Source organism: Rhipicephalus microplus, chromosome X (assembly GCF_043290135.1).
Source record: "Rhipicephalus microplus isolate Deutch F79 chromosome X, USDA_Rmic, whole genome shotgun sequence".
Lineage (NCBI taxonomy): Eukaryota > Metazoa > Arthropoda > Arachnida > Ixodida > Ixodidae > Rhipicephalus > Rhipicephalus microplus.
In genome coordinates this window covers 254,615,268-254,632,942 of record NC_134710.1, presented here as the reverse complement: position 1 = coordinate 254,632,942, position 17,675 = coordinate 254,615,268, and the positions used below count along the sequence as shown (strand labels likewise).

Here is a 17,675-nt window from a genome sequence, read left to right as displayed (position 1 = left end):
AAGGTTCGTGTTCTTTCTTGTTTGTGTGCTAGTCTAAAGTGAGATATGAGTGAGAGAGTAAATCATAGACGACGACGGGACTTCAACTGCCGTGTTGATGGGTGCACCGAGTTGCTCAACGTTCTGACTGATAATGTATCGACACCAGCAGACTGTGGCGAGCTGTGTTTTGAAGCAGCCTGGAACACAAGCATCGCGATGAATTGTGCTTCCAAGCAGCCTGCTCCCAACATGAAGGAATCGAATTCTGCGTCTGACACATGGCCCTACCTTGGAAAAGTTAACTCAAGACCCGTGTCGAGTTTACTGGTAGGCTGTCAGAGCAGAGCATCTAACACTAATAAGTGCAGTGGGCAGGATACAGGTGGTGATGAGGACAATGTGTCAACACTTTGAAGACCATTACAAATATGGGTGATTGAGCTATGTGGACTGCCTTAATATTGCTTTCCTTTTTTTTTCACCCTATACGTGTACTTGAATGACAAAGCTGTCAGTTGTGACCAATTACTGTTCAATAAATGATTTTCAGTCAACAAGCTTTGTTTCACTGTAACAGTCCAGGACGGTCGCCTCTCTGTTGAATGATACAGTATACATACACGAGACCTCACAGAGGTGTCTTCCTCTTGATATATGTAAATACCATGAAAAGAAGTGAATCCTAAGTAGTATCACAGCCTATAGCACTGAACCGGCCACGCAAGCGTTGTTCTGAAAAGATACTGAAAAAGTCCTAAAGCCATTTTCAGGATGAGCTGAGGTTGTTATTCATATGGACAAGAGGACTGGATCAGTGCCATTCTAGTACCAGAATAGGATATTTCGAGGGCATCATATTGTCCTCATGGAGGCATACTGAGGATGTCCTGACGTTGTAGATGCGTTGTCTGGGACAATGCGCACCAGAGCAAGGTTTTGTATATGTGCCCGTCGCCACATGCAACAAGACATCATGGAAACGGTTTCGCAGTGTGTTAACGATAATGTTATATCAAAGCCTATGGCTGATGTTACATTGTGAATCATAAATCATAATATTGTATCCAAGAGCATTCTAAGTGTGGAAAACCTCTTCACTGCGTTATATTTTTAAGTACAATACTGTTTAAATTTTATACATGGCAAAAATCGGTGCACAACAGACTGTACATGTTTAGCTTTGTACAAACTCCTGCATATGACATCCTTGCTGACAAAACCTTCAGGAGACAGTTTTACAGATGCCTTTTGAAGCTATAACTGAAGTTGGGGACATACAAACCTGAATGGCGAATCATTGGTGAGATTTGCTGCATCATCAGGGTTCAGCAGAAACCTTTGCTGGACAAATTCATACTGGCTAGAGTTGCTATGCAGTCGTCTAACTGACACACACGGGTAGCCCATCTGTCTTGTCCAAGTGTTCATGATTGTAGTAATGTGTTGATGCTGAAAAAATATCAGTTTTTTTTTTCGTACATGGAATGCACCTTTTATCATTCAGAACAGTGAAAAATCCACTTAAACAAAAAGCCATTTGTTGAGAAAAGCATGTATATTTGGAACAAAGTATGGCAAATTAAGAAGAAATAGGTTTCTGTGGAGTACAAATAGTAACTTTTTATTTGTTTTGATAAGTCAGTAGTACTCACTTTTGATGAGACACTTTCCAGTGATTTCCACAGATCTAGTGTTACAGCACTGCTGCGCTTCCGGCTTTTTAAGTAATTCTACAAATGGGCAACAAAATAAAAAACATGTATCATTATACGGACATATATTACAAATGTCATACACACTAAGCCATGTATTAATCAGAGCAATGATGCAGCATTGATACCTGAAGTCCTCGTATGAAGTCTCCTGTTCCCATAAAGGATTCCAGCATTCTGATAACTGCTGACCCCTGAAAATAATATGCTCAAACATTGGTTGATGGTTATATGCTGCATGTAATTGCTACATGCAAATTGGCTGCATAAAAGAGTAAAACATACCTTGCTATAGGATATAACATCAAATATCTCCGTGATGTCATTTGGCTGGGTGACTGGCATAACAATGGGATGGGAACTTAAAACTGCATCTTTTTCAAGGACTCCTGATATGAGCTTCAACAAAAACTGTGTTTCCTGGATAAAAATACAGACTAATGTACATGTGCTTACTAATTCAAAATTTGCACTTTCCTTACCTATGCTTCTCAGAGTTGGTACACTATAAAAATGACCTCTTAACTCAGCCGAATAATGAATTTATCTGAGAGGACAAAGCTTACCTATGAAATGCTGCTTTTTACTGCATGTCATCTTAGTATTCTAAATTTCTCAGGGTGTAACATAAACTACAGTTTTATTACAATGAAGTTTTCAGTACCACTTCACTATATATCTGTGTCTCCTTTATAGAAATATTTTACCCTATCGTAAATTGTGACAAGTTCAAAATATAGAAACAATTTTTTTGGTTAATGTAGTGTAGAATAGCACATTATAGTTGCATATAATTAGACAGTAGTGAAACTGTAACTAATAGCTTATGATGTCTCTACATTGGCTGTAGACTTGACACTTCTTTGAGTCTTGATAGACACATCCCACAGTAAACAAAAATTTCGCCTTCTTCCCAGTCTTGTGCGATCAAATATTTATGTCTGTGCTCACTTATCTCATTTTTATCTCCCATTTTACACTTCTGTGGCATTTGATGCAGGTAAGATTTCAGTGCATGTGTCATGAAATAACATTGTAGTTGTCTAGCTTAAGTATACAATATGAACTTTTCAAAGCAGCAGTAAATAAAAAAGTAGCTCAATATATTTTGCGACTGTCGCTCTGTCACACTTGCAGCAACAACAATACAGAAGCCTGGTCTTTTTGTTTGGAGGCATGCATGCTGCAATACATCATTGCAAGCTGCCACATGGTGGATGGCTTTTAGTAGGTCATTTATGGATGTAGTGCTTGTGCCTGAGTTGGGCTGATTTGAGTAAATACTGGGCTGCATGGACAAATCTTGCATTAGGTGTCTATCGCTCTCACGCTGTACAGTGGAGGGAAAAAAGCAATCTAATGCTGATGAATTATTATACTAGCTAGGTTTATAGTTAGTTTCTTCTTATAACTATATCTACTCTGTAAATATGTCTACTTTTTATTGATTACACATACACACATACACACACACATCTATGGAAGACAAACTGGGACCAGTATTACTGTTAATTCCAGCTGTACAGTTCCACCATAAAAATATCCCGAGGTATTTTCAGATGGGAAAAAATTGTTGGCAGCTGAGCCAGTGTCCACATAAGCTTGTTAAAATTCTGTGTTGGCACACTATACATAACTATTTATACGTAGTATATCGAATACAAAATGTTTTCTAAGTTTACTGATTGGCAAAAATGCTTATTTTACTCACTGCGTCCCACGTAGGCTCAACAAGTTCAATTCCTTTATGAGAGCTATAAGTAGCGAATCCTTCATTCAACCATAAGTCATCCCACCATTTCATTGTAACAAGGTTTCCAAACCACTGTAAAAAGCAATGACACATTGTATTGAGAGAAAGGGAAAGGTGTGTTAGTTATCACTGCTAAAACAAAAACAATGTGCACAAAAGTATCCTATAGTAAGCAGATATGACCATCCATTGTTATCAATACTGAAGACTGTAAATACTGTAAAAGTACCTTTCCAATCACCACCATGGCATTGGCAACTGCCTAATAGTGGCTTTTTCAGTGAATAGTAAAAGATTTGCACTGTGAAATTATTTTGTGCACATTATACCAAGTCAAAGGCAAATAAAGATGATGTTATTGAACTCTTAACAATTCTTCTAAAAGTAACGAAAATTGAAGCCTTCCATCTTCAGCTGGCAGCATTCCCATAAATAGCACTTTGTTTTCAGTTGAAGCAAGTTTCCATATGTAGTCTTTCCACAACATACAGTAGACTCTCGATAAACAGCAATGTCTTAAATGACATTGCTGCTTAAATCAAACTGCCTCTAATATGATTAGTTTTGTACTTGAATTCTACACTCCTGTTTATCTCTCAGTGAATTGTACTCCTGTTAAACAGAACATTTTTTCTTGGCTCCTTTAGGTTCTGTAATTTTCTTGCTCCCTTAAGGTTCTGTTTAACAATAGTCTGCTATGCAACGTAGTAGCATAGATATGTACTGCAGGGGGTGGGGGGGGCCTGATAATTAAAGGCGGCTTTTTTCACGTAAAGTAGCAAATACACTTCCTTACTGTTTTGTGGAAGCAGTGAGTTTTTGAGAAAAAAGAATCTGCACAGCTGTGAAATTTCTGCTACATCTGACTGAAACCACGAATATAATTTCTGCTGCTGAGTAGGAATGCAGAAGCTCATTGAAGACTGCCAAAACATAGAGGAAATGCATGCTGCATGCAGCTTCAGTCAGTGGGGACCTTCCAATAAATGTCATTAAGGGAACATAATGCCACATCATTATTCTACTTGTCAATAAGAAATCTAGTACTTTTCTTGCATGAAATAACAACAAAGTCTTAGCTTGAAAGAATGAGATCAAAAGGTTGCTGAATGGGGTGAGGAATGCAGGATTGGGGTAAAAAGAAGCTGATCAGGTTGCAGATGTGGCCAACAAGCTAATTTCTGTGAATGCACTCGTATGAAATTGCCTAATGTGAGTGATTCAACTGTGTAAGCTATTAACACTGTAAAGAATTTACTTCTTGTGCATGCCCTGTAAACTTTTTAGTACAAAGCAGTGTTTTACATCATGCTACATTTTTAGGGGCAGCTGCCATATTACAAGGTTAAATTTGTATGCTGGACCTCGTTAACGGCATGCCTTTACATCTATACCAATTATAGATGCACATAGATGTTTATAGGTTATATACATAGTACAATATGAAATGTCATACAATCATTTTTAGTGAAAACATGCAAATAAATCTACAAACCATATGTGCCAGTTCATGAGATATAACTTCTACTGTGCTGTAGTGATCAGAGACAGATGTCAGATTTTGGTTGTAGAGCATCATGCATTCGCTGTACATGATCAGGCCCCAGTTTTCCATAGCAGCTGCTTGGGGGTCCGGAATGGCAATGCTGTCTAAAACAGAAAGCTGATCAGTTACGCTGTACACTCAATGTATAGGCAAAAAAGTAGATGGTGCACATGAGTTGTGTTGAACATTCCATCTATCATGAATTCCATTATGTTTTGTTGTAGCAAGGTAATTGCCATGAACTAAGGGCAACCTTGGTGTAAAAGTAGTGTGTGACAACACTCAGGTATTGGAGGAACTGAGTAGTACAACTGAAAAACAAGAATTGTGACTTATTTAACTACCTAGCTTTGGAAGAGGAAACCTTATTGCAAATTGATTTTCAAAGAGTTCCAGGACTTGAATGGTGGCAGAAAGCGCATAATTTGCATGAGGGAGCATATCCTGCCGGGCGAAAACTCGCACCTGAAATGAACAAGGCAGAAGTGTGTGCTGAGCACTATTTGAAAAGAAAAGTTACAACAAGATGTTTCATGAATGCTACCTGTACATAACAATGATAGCATAACAAAAACAATACGATGCAATGAAGCACAGATTTACCGGTGTACCACTTGATGTGTTCCCTGATATGTAGTCAAAGTCACAGACAGCAATAGCCACAAGATAAGTTGTCATCTTGTGGGATTCCTGGAATCTTGTTGCAACTCTGGTGTCATCCAAGATGCGAATCTGCAAATGAAATAGCAGGAATTGTTTTTAACTGTCATCTAAACAGCAAAAGGTTGGAAAAACAGGAACACTAGCAAAGTTGATGCAGCATTATTTTGTACAAAACAGTTTCAGAGGTTAAGATCTATAGAAAAAGTTAACACACATAGGCTTTAATAATGATTAACACACATAGGCTTTGATGATTGTGTCTAAATTTGTAGAGAAAATCATCAAATGACCTAACTATGGAAGGTTATACCACAAGATTCGACTTGTGGAAAAATTTTGAGGATCCATCAAGTATGAATGGAGTTACAGAGATTTGTCACATCTTTTAGGTGTGTTTCCTCTCCCTTTGTTCTGATGAGAATGCTGGATGGATTACAAAGGGACAAGAAACTACATAGCATGTTTCATGACCTTGAGCTCTTTATCCGCGTTTTTTCTTTGAACTTGTATACATAAGTTCATTTTCGATGTGATCTCAAGCATGCTAGCTTCACTACTGTGTAATTGGGGCACACTACAGAGAGCAGCGCTCACATGTAACGGCACTCTGTGGTAGCCACAGACAATAGTACAAGAATGCTAAATCAGCCAATGCCTGTATTCTTCTTCATTACGTCACCAATAGGTCCTCTAGGTTGAAGATGTAAGTTTTCAAGAAGAGCAAATGATTGCTAACTGTTTTTAATTGTAATTGTAAACTCCCTGCTGCATGCAGTGCAATAATATTTCATTCATATGTTCACAGGAGCTTTCATCACTCATAGGCAGCTTTCTCATACCAAGTTTAAAAATGTTACAAGGTGCCTTAATGTAAAAACTTGGAGGAGTACAGTAGCGTTGTCATGAGCAGAAGTATAATTAAATCTTCGAGTTGAAAGATGCAGTTTTAAAATATGGTAAAACTTCCTTTTTTTGTGGCTTTCAAGCTTCATAACCTTTTACAGCTAATAACTCGTTAATGAGCAACTGATGACTCTTCTAAATAGTTTGCAACCACAGTAACAGTGACAACAACAGCAGTAATAACTAACTTGCCTTGTCAACAGGCATATTAGATATAGCCTTCATTGTAGCATTGTGAATGACCATTATCGTAAAATTTGCTTTGAATCCTGGTTCATCAAAGCAAGGAAATGCCATGCGTGCAAATGTGGGCTGAAATTGTGAAGTGATCATAAACCTGCAAAATAAAAAGCTCATGTTAACAGTGAAAAATACAAAAATTGCAACTAGTATAATACACAAACATAATTTTGGAAATACAGGTCATAAATGTTCAGGTGTGAAATGAAACACTCGAGTGCATGGCTTGTTGTTCAGTTGTCAATTTTTACAATAAATAAAGGAAAACTGTTATACTATAATAACTGTGGTGATATAGTTATATGATAGCGATAAGGATATATGTTTTCCACAATCAGTCATGCTGGTTGAAAACACCATTGCCCAACAAAGTAAACAGGCGGATAGCCACCATAATATCTAAACTTGTAAACAACCACTAATGCACTGTGCACATAGGTTCAGCTCGCACCTGCAGAAAGTTATCTAACTCACACTCATAACATATACACGTCTATCACATGCTGATATGACTGAAATTAAACCTGAAATATAATGAGTAATAGAAGTATAGCTCGTTTATGGTTACAACATCCCAACTAATACCTAAGTTTACTGCATAAGAAAAATGTTAAGCAGATCAATGGTGTGACTTATTTGTTGTAATTCTCCAGAAAGCAGCAGGATAGCAGCAACATATAATCTGTTTGAACTCACTTGTTGCTTTGGGATACTTCATCCCAGTAGCTTGTCTTGTAGATGCCACTCAGGTAGTTGAGCATGGAACCACTGAACTCAAATTTGAGCACATAGCCTCCAGGAGGGAGAATGTCCCTGGTCTGTATGACCCAGTAGTCATTTTCTATGTACAAGAAAGGTTCAATAAGCAGGGAGACCTCTTCAAATGTGTCACGCTTGTGACGCATTACAACTGTCCGGGTAATGTTGACATTCTTTGCATGCACCAGAAGAACACTGGTAGCTTTCACCACTGTGATCCTAATTGTGCTAGAACCCACTGTAACATTTTCTGAAGGAATAGGTTCAAGCGTGATGTCATAACTTGCGGGAATCACATGGCGCGGCAAACGCATATTTTCCCAGGGTTCTGGAATGACGTTGGTGGTCAACCATCGGGCCACGCTGGGTTCATGATGTTTGATCCATGCTATGTTGTTGCGAACATTTTCCAAAGCTTGCTCACGAGCTCTCTTGCCTGCACCAGCATTTGGGTTCTTGTGGAAGAAAGCCTGCATCTGTAAAAGGAGTTCTTACATCATGTCTCATGGACATGAATGGCTCTATATGCTCAGTGAGCCTATTGCCTACTTCTACTTTGTAGATTTTGAAAGCACCCACTTACCTCATTGTAATCAAACTGTTTTGTGAAATAATCACATATTGTCTTCACAACATTTCCAAAGTTGCGGTCATTCAGAGAGAATCTAAATAATAAGTTGAGCATTAATGCCAGTTTTCAACTTTAGCTAACTCTGACTACAAAAGAAAACCTCAGGCTTCTTTGCACAGATTCTCTTACCTGTGGACAAGCCTGTCCCACTTGTATCGCACAAATTTCCAAACAATGTCACGGCCAACTGGATTTCCAGCAAGGAAGGAGAGCACACTGAAAAAATCTTGCCTACGGACGTAGCTCTCATTCATTGCATATGCCAAGTATCTGTAAACAAAACGTAAATGATTTGATATTAAAACAAACTAAAAATACCAAATGGCATGTTGATATGAAATACCGGGTATGTACATACATACTGATTGAGTAGCTGTGTGCGTAAGATCGATGAGTTAGAATTTGGAATATCTTTTTCTAAAAGAGATCAATTGCCAAATTAACTGGACTAAATTTCATGAGAGCATAGAGTGAGCCTAAGGATCTTTTATTTTTAAAATAACTGTGATAAAAATGAGGCCATGCCTTGTTGTAATGTGAACTCAAAGGGAGAGTTTTGATTTAACAAGCCTAACCCTGCACCTGTTTACATAAAACTGAGCCAGATACATCAAACTTGCACTCAGTCAACTATCATGACCAAAAAAGCCACCATAACATCCAACCTGTTTATTTGTGTCCTAGATTTTTTTGTAAACATGCTTTTGCTACACAATTAGTTATTCTTGGGTAAGTTGGGACTTAATGAAGGACATGATGGTGTAGGGCAAAACTCGAACAAATAAAGTAAGAGGCTGACTTTCATTCGTGTCTCTACCTGTAAGTTTTGCACTATAGTACCATGTACTTCTCTTGCTTCTATTGATTGATTGATTTGTGGGGTCTAACGTCCCAAAACCACGATATGATTATGAGAGACGCCGTAGTGGAGGGCTCCGGAAATTTTGACCACCTGGGGTTCTTTAACGTGCACCCAAATCTGAGCACACGGGCCTACAACATTTCCGCCTCCATCGGAAATGCAGCCGCCGCAGCCAGGATTTGAACCCGCGCCCTGCGGGTCAGCAGCCGAGTACCTTAGCCACTAGACCACCGCGGCGGGGCCTTCTCTTGCTTCAAGACAATATATTTGACATAGAAGACAACTGGAATGAAGATGTTGGGCACCAATCTATCCCTTAAAAAAGAAAAAAATTCGAAATGGTGCAGCATTTTATGAGCTAGGAATAAGAAGTGCTAAAGCATTTTTACAGGGCCTTCAGTAAATGCCAAGACCTAAAAAACACTGCTGATAGACCACAATGATGTGCCTTTTACTTAGAAGGGCCTCTCACTCCACAAGCATAATCATTGCCACTAAGTGCATGCAACAAAGAATGGCACAGATGGAAGCACAAGGATGGTGTTAATTTTGTCACCAAGTATTGCTATAATGTTTATTTGCTGCAATTCAGACTTTTTTCACAGGCTCATTCAAGCCAAAATGAAATGTTCTAATCTATAAGAGCCAAATCCAATTTTTACTCCTTAATAATGACGATAGTGGGCTGCAATTTAGGTTGGAAGTACTTTGGTGATAGAAGCCCACTGGCGAAAAGGTATTGGAGTAAGCCCCACAATACATGGCTCTTTTAGAAAAAAAAAATGCCACAAATGTATTTTACTCATTAAAATATTTACAGGACAGTTATTTTTTCAAGCCTTTCATAATAAGATGCCCACCTGGAATAAGACACCAATATGCAAATATTTTAGATAAATATTTGACAAAACTTTTAAACTTAAACCACTATTCGGGCTCTATTGTGGCATTATATGTGATTAAAGTATTCGTGCTTTATGATGCATGGTTTGTTCTATTTCTCTAGAAATTACCTATATCACATCATACAGCTTTTGTAGACAGCAGAGGTGGTATACAGCTCATCATACAGCTTTTGTAGACAACAGAGGAGCCCACCACGTGGGCTATCTTCATCATTGTGCATCGATTTGACAAAGCTCGAGAGGTGGCAAACTCATGCCGATCGTCATTGTTGACTATCCAGCCCTATCTAGACAATGCGTGTTAATGTGTATAGTCCATGCAGTAACCTTTTACAGAATAACCCTGTAAAAAATGCATTTCTTATTATGGAATAATTTGAATTGACTTTCTAAATGCTGCTTTATGGTAATTTCATGGCATCAATATATATATTTCTTTTTACATATAGTATTGTATTAATGTGTACCAGAATATTTATGATAGCAAATTAGGCTGAACAATGTTATACCCTTCCTCTATTATGGCTATTCTAGTTAGATGATGCATTTTAAAATGTGAAACAAATGATTGATGAAACACTCAAGTAACTATCGTGGGCAATCACATCCCAATTGTAATGTCACATTATATACATTATACCATTACGAATTACACTGACCACACCACTCTTCAAGACCTCCACGTAAATAATGATTAATGTGACACTGTAAAGACAACCCCCCACCCCCACCCCTTTGTTGTTATTGGACTAAAAATGAAGAGTAATGCTCTTTAGGCCAAAACTATTCTACCGAACTTTTTGTATTCTATGAAAAAAAAATAAAAGATCACAGTAGCCAAGGCTTGTTCACTGAAGTATGTCAGTGTCAGCTTTACTCCACACCATATTAGATTCTCCATATTACTCCAGTGGAAATATATGCAGCCAGACTATTGAGGTGTTTATGTGAAAACCTTCAAAGCTAATCCTTCTTTTTTTATAAATGAGCCTTTAAAACATTCATTTGCCTTAAATTTGAGTCTTTTTCAATCTTGTCCCTAAATTCTTCCATCTAACTGTTGGAAGCAGTTCAAAACTGAGGCCCTCATTTCATTTTGTAAAATAGTAACTACCACTAATTGATTGATATGTGGGGTTTAACATCCTAAAACCACAATATGATTATGAGAGACACCGTAGTGGAGGGCTCCGGAAGTTTCAACCACCTGGGGTTGTTTAACGTGCACCCAAATCTGAGCACACAGGCCTACAACATTTCCACCTCCATCGGAAATGCAGCTGCCACAGCCGGGATTCGAACCCGGGACCTGCGGGTCAGCAGTCGAGTATCTTAGCCACTAGATCACTGCGGCGGGGCTCATAACTACCCCTAGAATGTAACACAAGTGGAACTGTTTCTTTACCTTTGGCTGCTTAGCAACAGTCATGATGTAGTCCTTTTGTTGTGCTATTGCAAAAAAGGGCACCAGTTTAAGTGTGCCTGAAGGTGCTGTTTTATACGCCACAAAGATTATCACGTACTAGGAACCTTGTGCAGACATCTAGGATAACAGTAATTCATTTAACTTATTGGTGCTTCAAATACCATATGTCTGTGGAATAATCTTCTCTGAAAGCAGAGCAATGGAAAGTAAACCGGAAGAATGTTTATAGTTATTTAATGAGAGTTTCATGAAAAGCTTCATGCTATCATTCTTATTTTTTTTGTAATGATTTATTCAAATAAGTCTTATAGAAAACTTGTTCAGTGAAATGTATTTACAGTATTATCTCTTATTATCTTTGAGTGTCTGGCACTAATTCACCGATGTAGCTTTTATGTAGTGTGTTTACTTACATTCGTGCAGTTTGTATTAAAACCTCCCTTACCTAATATAACGAGTATCTGTAATGTATTTTGTCATGAATCATTAAATAAATAAAAGTATATTATTGAGCTTCCCTGTAGCAGTTTACCAAAATAAAGTTTCTTTATTTATTTATTTATTTATTTATTTATTTATTTATTTTGAATACCTCAAAGGCCCCAGCTGGGGTGTTACACGAAGAATGGGTATTAATTACAAAATAAAAAAAGTGATTCGAGGGCAATCTTGAATTGATGCGGGTTGGAGTGGTGCACGGTAGTTGCAAGCAGATGATTCCAGTCCCGTGCGGTTGTCACAAAAAAGGAGCGAAGATGTGCGGTGCTTTGGACTGGTGAAGGATACACTGCACTTGAATGGTTTGTGCGGCTTGATGAGCGATGGACTGGCAGGATGGCTGGAACTTCGATGGGGGCATGATAAAATTTGTGAAAAAGATATAGTCGAGATATGTGATATTGTAATTCTAGATTAGAAAGGTGAGCACGAGTTTTGAGTTTGGAAACACTGAAATTGTAGGTATATTCACAGTAGATAAAACGTGCAGCACGGTTTTGAATCAATTCGAGAATGTTGGATAAGTGAGATTGGTAGGAATCCCAGGCAAAACATGCATACTCTAATTTTGGACGAACAAGTGTGACATACGATATTATTTTAACTGATGGGGGCTCAAGTCTTAAGTGTCTACGTAGAAAACCCAGAGTGTGATTTGCGAAGTTGGCTATGTTAGTCACGTGGGCTGACCAGGAAATGTTATTTGAAAATGTGACACCAAGATATTTGTATGATTCAGCGGATAAGACTGCAGTGCCCGAAATGGTGTATTCTGCTGACTGGTGATGGGACCTGTGTTGAAAAGATACCAATGAAGTTTTCTTTATGTTTAAAGACGTTAACCACTTATCACACCAGGATACAATTAGATTGAGGTTGTTTTGAAGTGCAGTAGTGTCTGCACTGTTTGCTATGGGACAGTGTACGACGCAGTCGTCTGCAAAAAGGCGAATGCTTGAAGAGATGTTTGATGGAAGGTCATTGATGTATATGAGAAAAAGTAATGGTTCGAGCACTGTACCTTGAGGCACACCAGAGATAACAGGGGAACGGCTAGATGAGACGGAGTTAGCATGCACAAATTGTTGGTGATCGGTAAGGAAACTGCGAATCCAATTAAATACATTTGTATTAATGTTTAGACGAGAAAGCTTTAGTAGTAGCCGTTGATGTGGGACTTTGTCGAATGCTTTTTCAAAGTCTAAGAAGAAGGCGTCAACAGGTATATTTATGTCGAGGCTGGAACTGATATCATGATAAAATAAGGCTGGTTGTGTGCCACATGAAAATCCTGAGCGAAAGCCATGCTGACTGGAATGAAAATAGTTATTGCTGACTAAGAACTTGATGATGTTAGAGTAAATCACATGCTCCATTAGTTTGGAGCAAACGCTAGTAAGGGAAATGGGTCGATAACTGCTGCAAAGAGATGAAAGACCTTTTTTGGGCACTAGAACAATCTTGCCCACTTTCCAATCTTCTGGCACCACTTCTGATGATAGTGACTGCTGAAAAATATGACAGAGTAGTGTACTAGCAATTGATTTCGTGTTTTTGAGCATTTTCGCGTGGATACCGTGGATGCCGCATGAAAATGTTAGTTTCAGTGAGTTGATTAGCTTTGCGATGCCATTTGAGCAGAATGTGATGTCCGGCATCTCGCTATGGTTGAGATTAAGAAATGAAGGCAAGTTATTGACAGGTTCAACGGTAAACACGGAAGAAAAAAAGCTGTTAAGTTGTTCGGCGGTTTCGTGATCGGAAATTGGATGATTTTGATCGTTGTGCAGCACTAAAGGTTGGAAGGTACTGGGGTTAATTGTGCACCAGAATTTTTTGGGGTTGTTGCTTAACATAGCGGGCAAGGTTTGTAAAAAAAAATAAATTTTTTTCTTTGTTAGCAAGTTTATCGAATTTTTTTTCTGCAGCGTAGTACTTGTTCCACGCACATGCGCTATTGGACCACTTTGCCAATCAAAAGAGTCGTTTCTTTTTGTTATTTAGGGGTTTTAATGTCATGTTAAACCACGGGGATGACTTTTTCTCGGTTACGGTAATCGTGGGCGCATGCTTGGTGAATAGATCTAACATTTTGTTTTTGAATAGCAGCCAATTAGTTTCGACCGAACGCTTTGAAAGCTCGATAAGAAAAAAGGAGCGAATTGCTCGAGATCTGAGTTTATAGCAGAATAATTGCCTTTATCATACAGTGTTATATTTTTTGTTGTTTTTGTTGAATAGTGTAGTTTACAAGAATAGGACGCATGGATTACTAAGTGGTCACTGAGTCCTGGTAGTAATGTCATCTGGGACATTCTTTCAGGCTCAGAAGTGAGAACAAGGTCAAGAATATGAAGGGAGTTATCACTGTCGCACGTAGGTTTATCGACTAATTGCGTAAGTCCAAACGTTAGACATGAATTGACGAAATCGCTCTCTATACTGTTTTTGGAAGCAACACATGCTAGGTTATTCCAAGATATTGCCGGAAAATTGAAGTCGCCGAAAAGCAGTATCTAAAAATTTTGATAAGATTCAGTTAAGGAGCGAGTAGCCCCGTGGAATTCTGATACAAAAAGGGGGTCACTACCAGGGGGACGATAGCAAACACCGATTATTGTGGGGGGATAACAAGCATTAGAAAGAACAAGCATGATTTCTAAGCACGATTATTTCTTAATTTTGCTACACTGAAGATCTTTATGGCTACCTATTAGTATGCCACCACCCCGTTTATTAAAAAGATCACGTCGAAACACATCGAAACCTGGGAAAAGCTGTAGCAACTCAGTCTCGGTAATAGAAGGGTTAAGCCATGTCTCTATAATCGCGAACAAATTGGACTCCGTTGTATTAATTAGGCTTTGAAGAGTGTCGGCTTCAGGAAGGATGCTTCTTATGTTGGTATATAAAAACGAATAAGACTTTCTTCGCAGAGTTGCATGGCTGGGGCTTAAGCGTTAGTTAAGAATTCTCATAGCTGATTTAGTTAAGAATTTTTATAGCTCTAAAATAAATTGGTTAGCCAATGCATATTCCTAAAACAATATGTGCATGAGCTAGCTGGTTCAAGCATCCTAAAATACACAGACAAGAGAGGGCACGAGGGTGATTGCGAAACATAATACAGTAAAAGCTTGCTAATTCAGACTTCATAGAACTCTGGAAAATGCCCGAATCAACTAAATGCCAAATTATCAAAACTATCGAGAAAACCATAAACAAATGTCTATTACATGAATCCATTTTCATTTTCTAGTTGAATACTTTGCATTATGGCAGTGTAAAAGTCGTAATTTTTGTCATTTGCGATTGCATACACATTGTGACAATGGCTTAAGACTGCCATGCTCCAAACCTATCTTTTATTGCTTATCACTATCACCACCATATGCAGACTTGGCAATTTTCTCACAGAAGAAAAGCCAGCAAATGCTAAGCCATTCATCCCAAAGAAGCAAGTGAGTTTTATGCCAGCATGTGAACCATAGCTGAAGCTCTTCATCTTCAAGAGCTTTCCCCATGTTTTTTTTTATATTTGTGGCAGTTTACATGCTTTGCCTGAAGTCAAAACAAAGCTCCCGAGTGCCACATTAGCTGTGCTAGAAACCACGGTCACTGAAAACATGATCATAGCATACGCACAACTCTGAACGCATGCGTGTGACCTGCGTCCAGACTCGAAAAGAAACTGCTGAGCACTGCACCTGTTGCTGGATAAACCTGAGTCGCCGATGCACAATCACGGATGGCAACTATGCAGTTCTGAAGGAACACAGAGAAAATATGGCTACTATGTTGTTTCACAGCTTTGACCCCAGTGGCTATCGATGCAATCATATATAGAGCCAATGCCAGGATGCGTGTTTTGAGTAAGAATGAAAATGAAACAATTTTGACGCATCAGCTGAAGCCTTGGTCGTCAACATTATTGTGATAAGATTTCATAAGCACAGAGATTGTTTGTGTGTCTGCTCCTGCCTGTGAAATTTTAGGGCTGCTTAAAAAATAGTGTGCATAATTTATGCCATCATTAAGCCATTTACATGCTTTTAAGTAAGTATCAGTTTCAACACTTATTCACAGTTAGCAACAAATGAGGAACATTGATGCAACCACAGTCTTTCTATAACAAGTCTGCCAGCCTACTTAAAAAAACATTGCTCAAAAAACTTTTTGCTTCCTACTCTCCTAGTTTTTGCTTTGCTCAACATAACCAAATATTTAAGAATCAAAGTGTTTTCTATGCCTGTAGGACACCATATTCTTGAAAATACCAACAGTACCCAGTATTGAATGACATATTCTCATTTTTAATAGTAATACCGTAACATCACAAGGGATTCCCCCTTCCGTACGATGAAGAATATTTCGACAAGATTTACAGGGGGAGGGAGGGGCACTTGCTGGATCATGGATCAAATTTCAAGTTGGTTGTGGAAGAGCGAATTCACACCCCTGCTTCTAATTAAATGCTCTACTGAATATGCATGCATCATTCTATTAATTTGCCCTCATTTGAATAAAAACAGTGAATAAAATAGTGAAAGTGGTGGGCGGGGAGTAGAGGCTGCATATTTTCAACCTCCCGAAGAAGGAAGGGGGTGGTTATTCAGGTAGGGGTTCTTGCTCTGGATATTATGATAATTGTATAAGAGCATATTTTACCTGTGAATCAGTGGTGGACTCCTCACATGGGCAAGGCCATAAAGCAGGTTGATCCTTTCTTGGGCTGAGACTTCCTTCAAGTATTTTTCCCACATAAACTGCCATTCATGGTCACCACTGCTCTGGTAAATTCCGTAGCGGTAAACAATGCCTCTAATATTTCTTGGTACTTCCCTTCAACAAAAAAGAGAAATTTATTGCTTGCAGTGATTTAGACACAAAGCCATTTTGCCTATACTCAGCTATTATTTTCTTTATATATAATAAATAACAATAACTTAAGAATGTGAAATTGGCTCCTCTACGTAATATTTTGAGCCTGCTCATTTGCTTCTACAAAAAGACAGTGCTAAGAGAAACAGTAGAATTACAGGGGTCATGATGCGCATCAACTATTTCACAGGTGTCTCTAGTACTGTAGGTTATAGTTGTATTTGAAAGGGGCTGTTTATAACCCTTGGTGCTTATTTATGCCCTCAAGATCCATCAATTATAGTGAAGCCATCCTTTAAGGTTAGATGGAGCTCCACAATGAGAAAAGTCAGTTGAATGCCTCTTTATGTCAGGTATGAACCATGCATTCTTCAAAACAGTTTAACATGACTATCTTAATTAGATCGTTCACTTCTGGCTATCAACAAACCTACCAAAACTGAATCCATAAATATCTAGGACATTATGGCTGAGAATAATATACACTTATAAAAACAAGGCATTACAGGATTAAAAACAAGGGCATTACAGGGCTAAAAAGTGTTTTCAAGACAAAATGCTTTTATAAAAAGACTCTACATTCTGTGAATGTAATATAATTAAATACCAATGCACCCACTAAAACAGATATGTCAGAGACTAGCAAAACAATGAACAGGTGGTCTGCGCTATTCACCTTTATCCAAATGAAACATTGTACTTAGCGATCACAGCAATCATGTTGCTAAGACAAATATAGTAGTAGAGCCAGGAAATTCAGGACTTGATAAACAGACTTAATTTTTTCACACCTTGTTAGCCCTCATCTCCCCCCCCTTCACACAGATTTCAGCTCATTAGCTGGTACAAAAGCATAAAAAAAATCGCTTAAAGTGGGCAAGAAATTCCTGTAACTCTGCTTGCACTTGACAGAT

General features: G+C 38.4%; 1 protein-coding gene across 1 annotated transcript in view; it reads right to left on the bottom strand.

The window, feature by feature from the left end:
* Positions 1-17,675, bottom strand: part of LOC119162266 (uncharacterized) — a 245,562-nt gene that overhangs the window by 49,532 nt on the left and 178,355 nt on the right. Inside the window, exons 16-28 of the mRNA XM_075878950.1 lie at positions 16,549-16,722; positions 8,319-8,459; positions 8,142-8,223; positions 7,496-8,034; positions 6,752-6,896; positions 5,597-5,725; positions 5,338-5,458; positions 4,943-5,097; positions 3,406-3,519; positions 1,980-2,114; positions 1,823-1,888; positions 1,635-1,712; positions 1,265-1,431 (exon numbers count right to left, since the gene is read on the bottom strand). Coding sequence (XP_075735065.1) covers positions 1,265-1,431; positions 1,635-1,712; positions 1,823-1,888; positions 1,980-2,114; positions 3,406-3,519; positions 4,943-5,097; positions 5,338-5,458; positions 5,597-5,725; positions 6,752-6,896; positions 7,496-8,034; positions 8,142-8,223; positions 8,319-8,459; positions 16,549-16,722 — 2,046 coding nt within the window. The remainder of the gene's footprint in view (positions 1-1,264; positions 1,432-1,634; positions 1,713-1,822; positions 1,889-1,979; positions 2,115-3,405; positions 3,520-4,942; positions 5,098-5,337; positions 5,459-5,596; positions 5,726-6,751; positions 6,897-7,495; positions 8,035-8,141; positions 8,224-8,318; positions 8,460-16,548; positions 16,723-17,675) is intronic.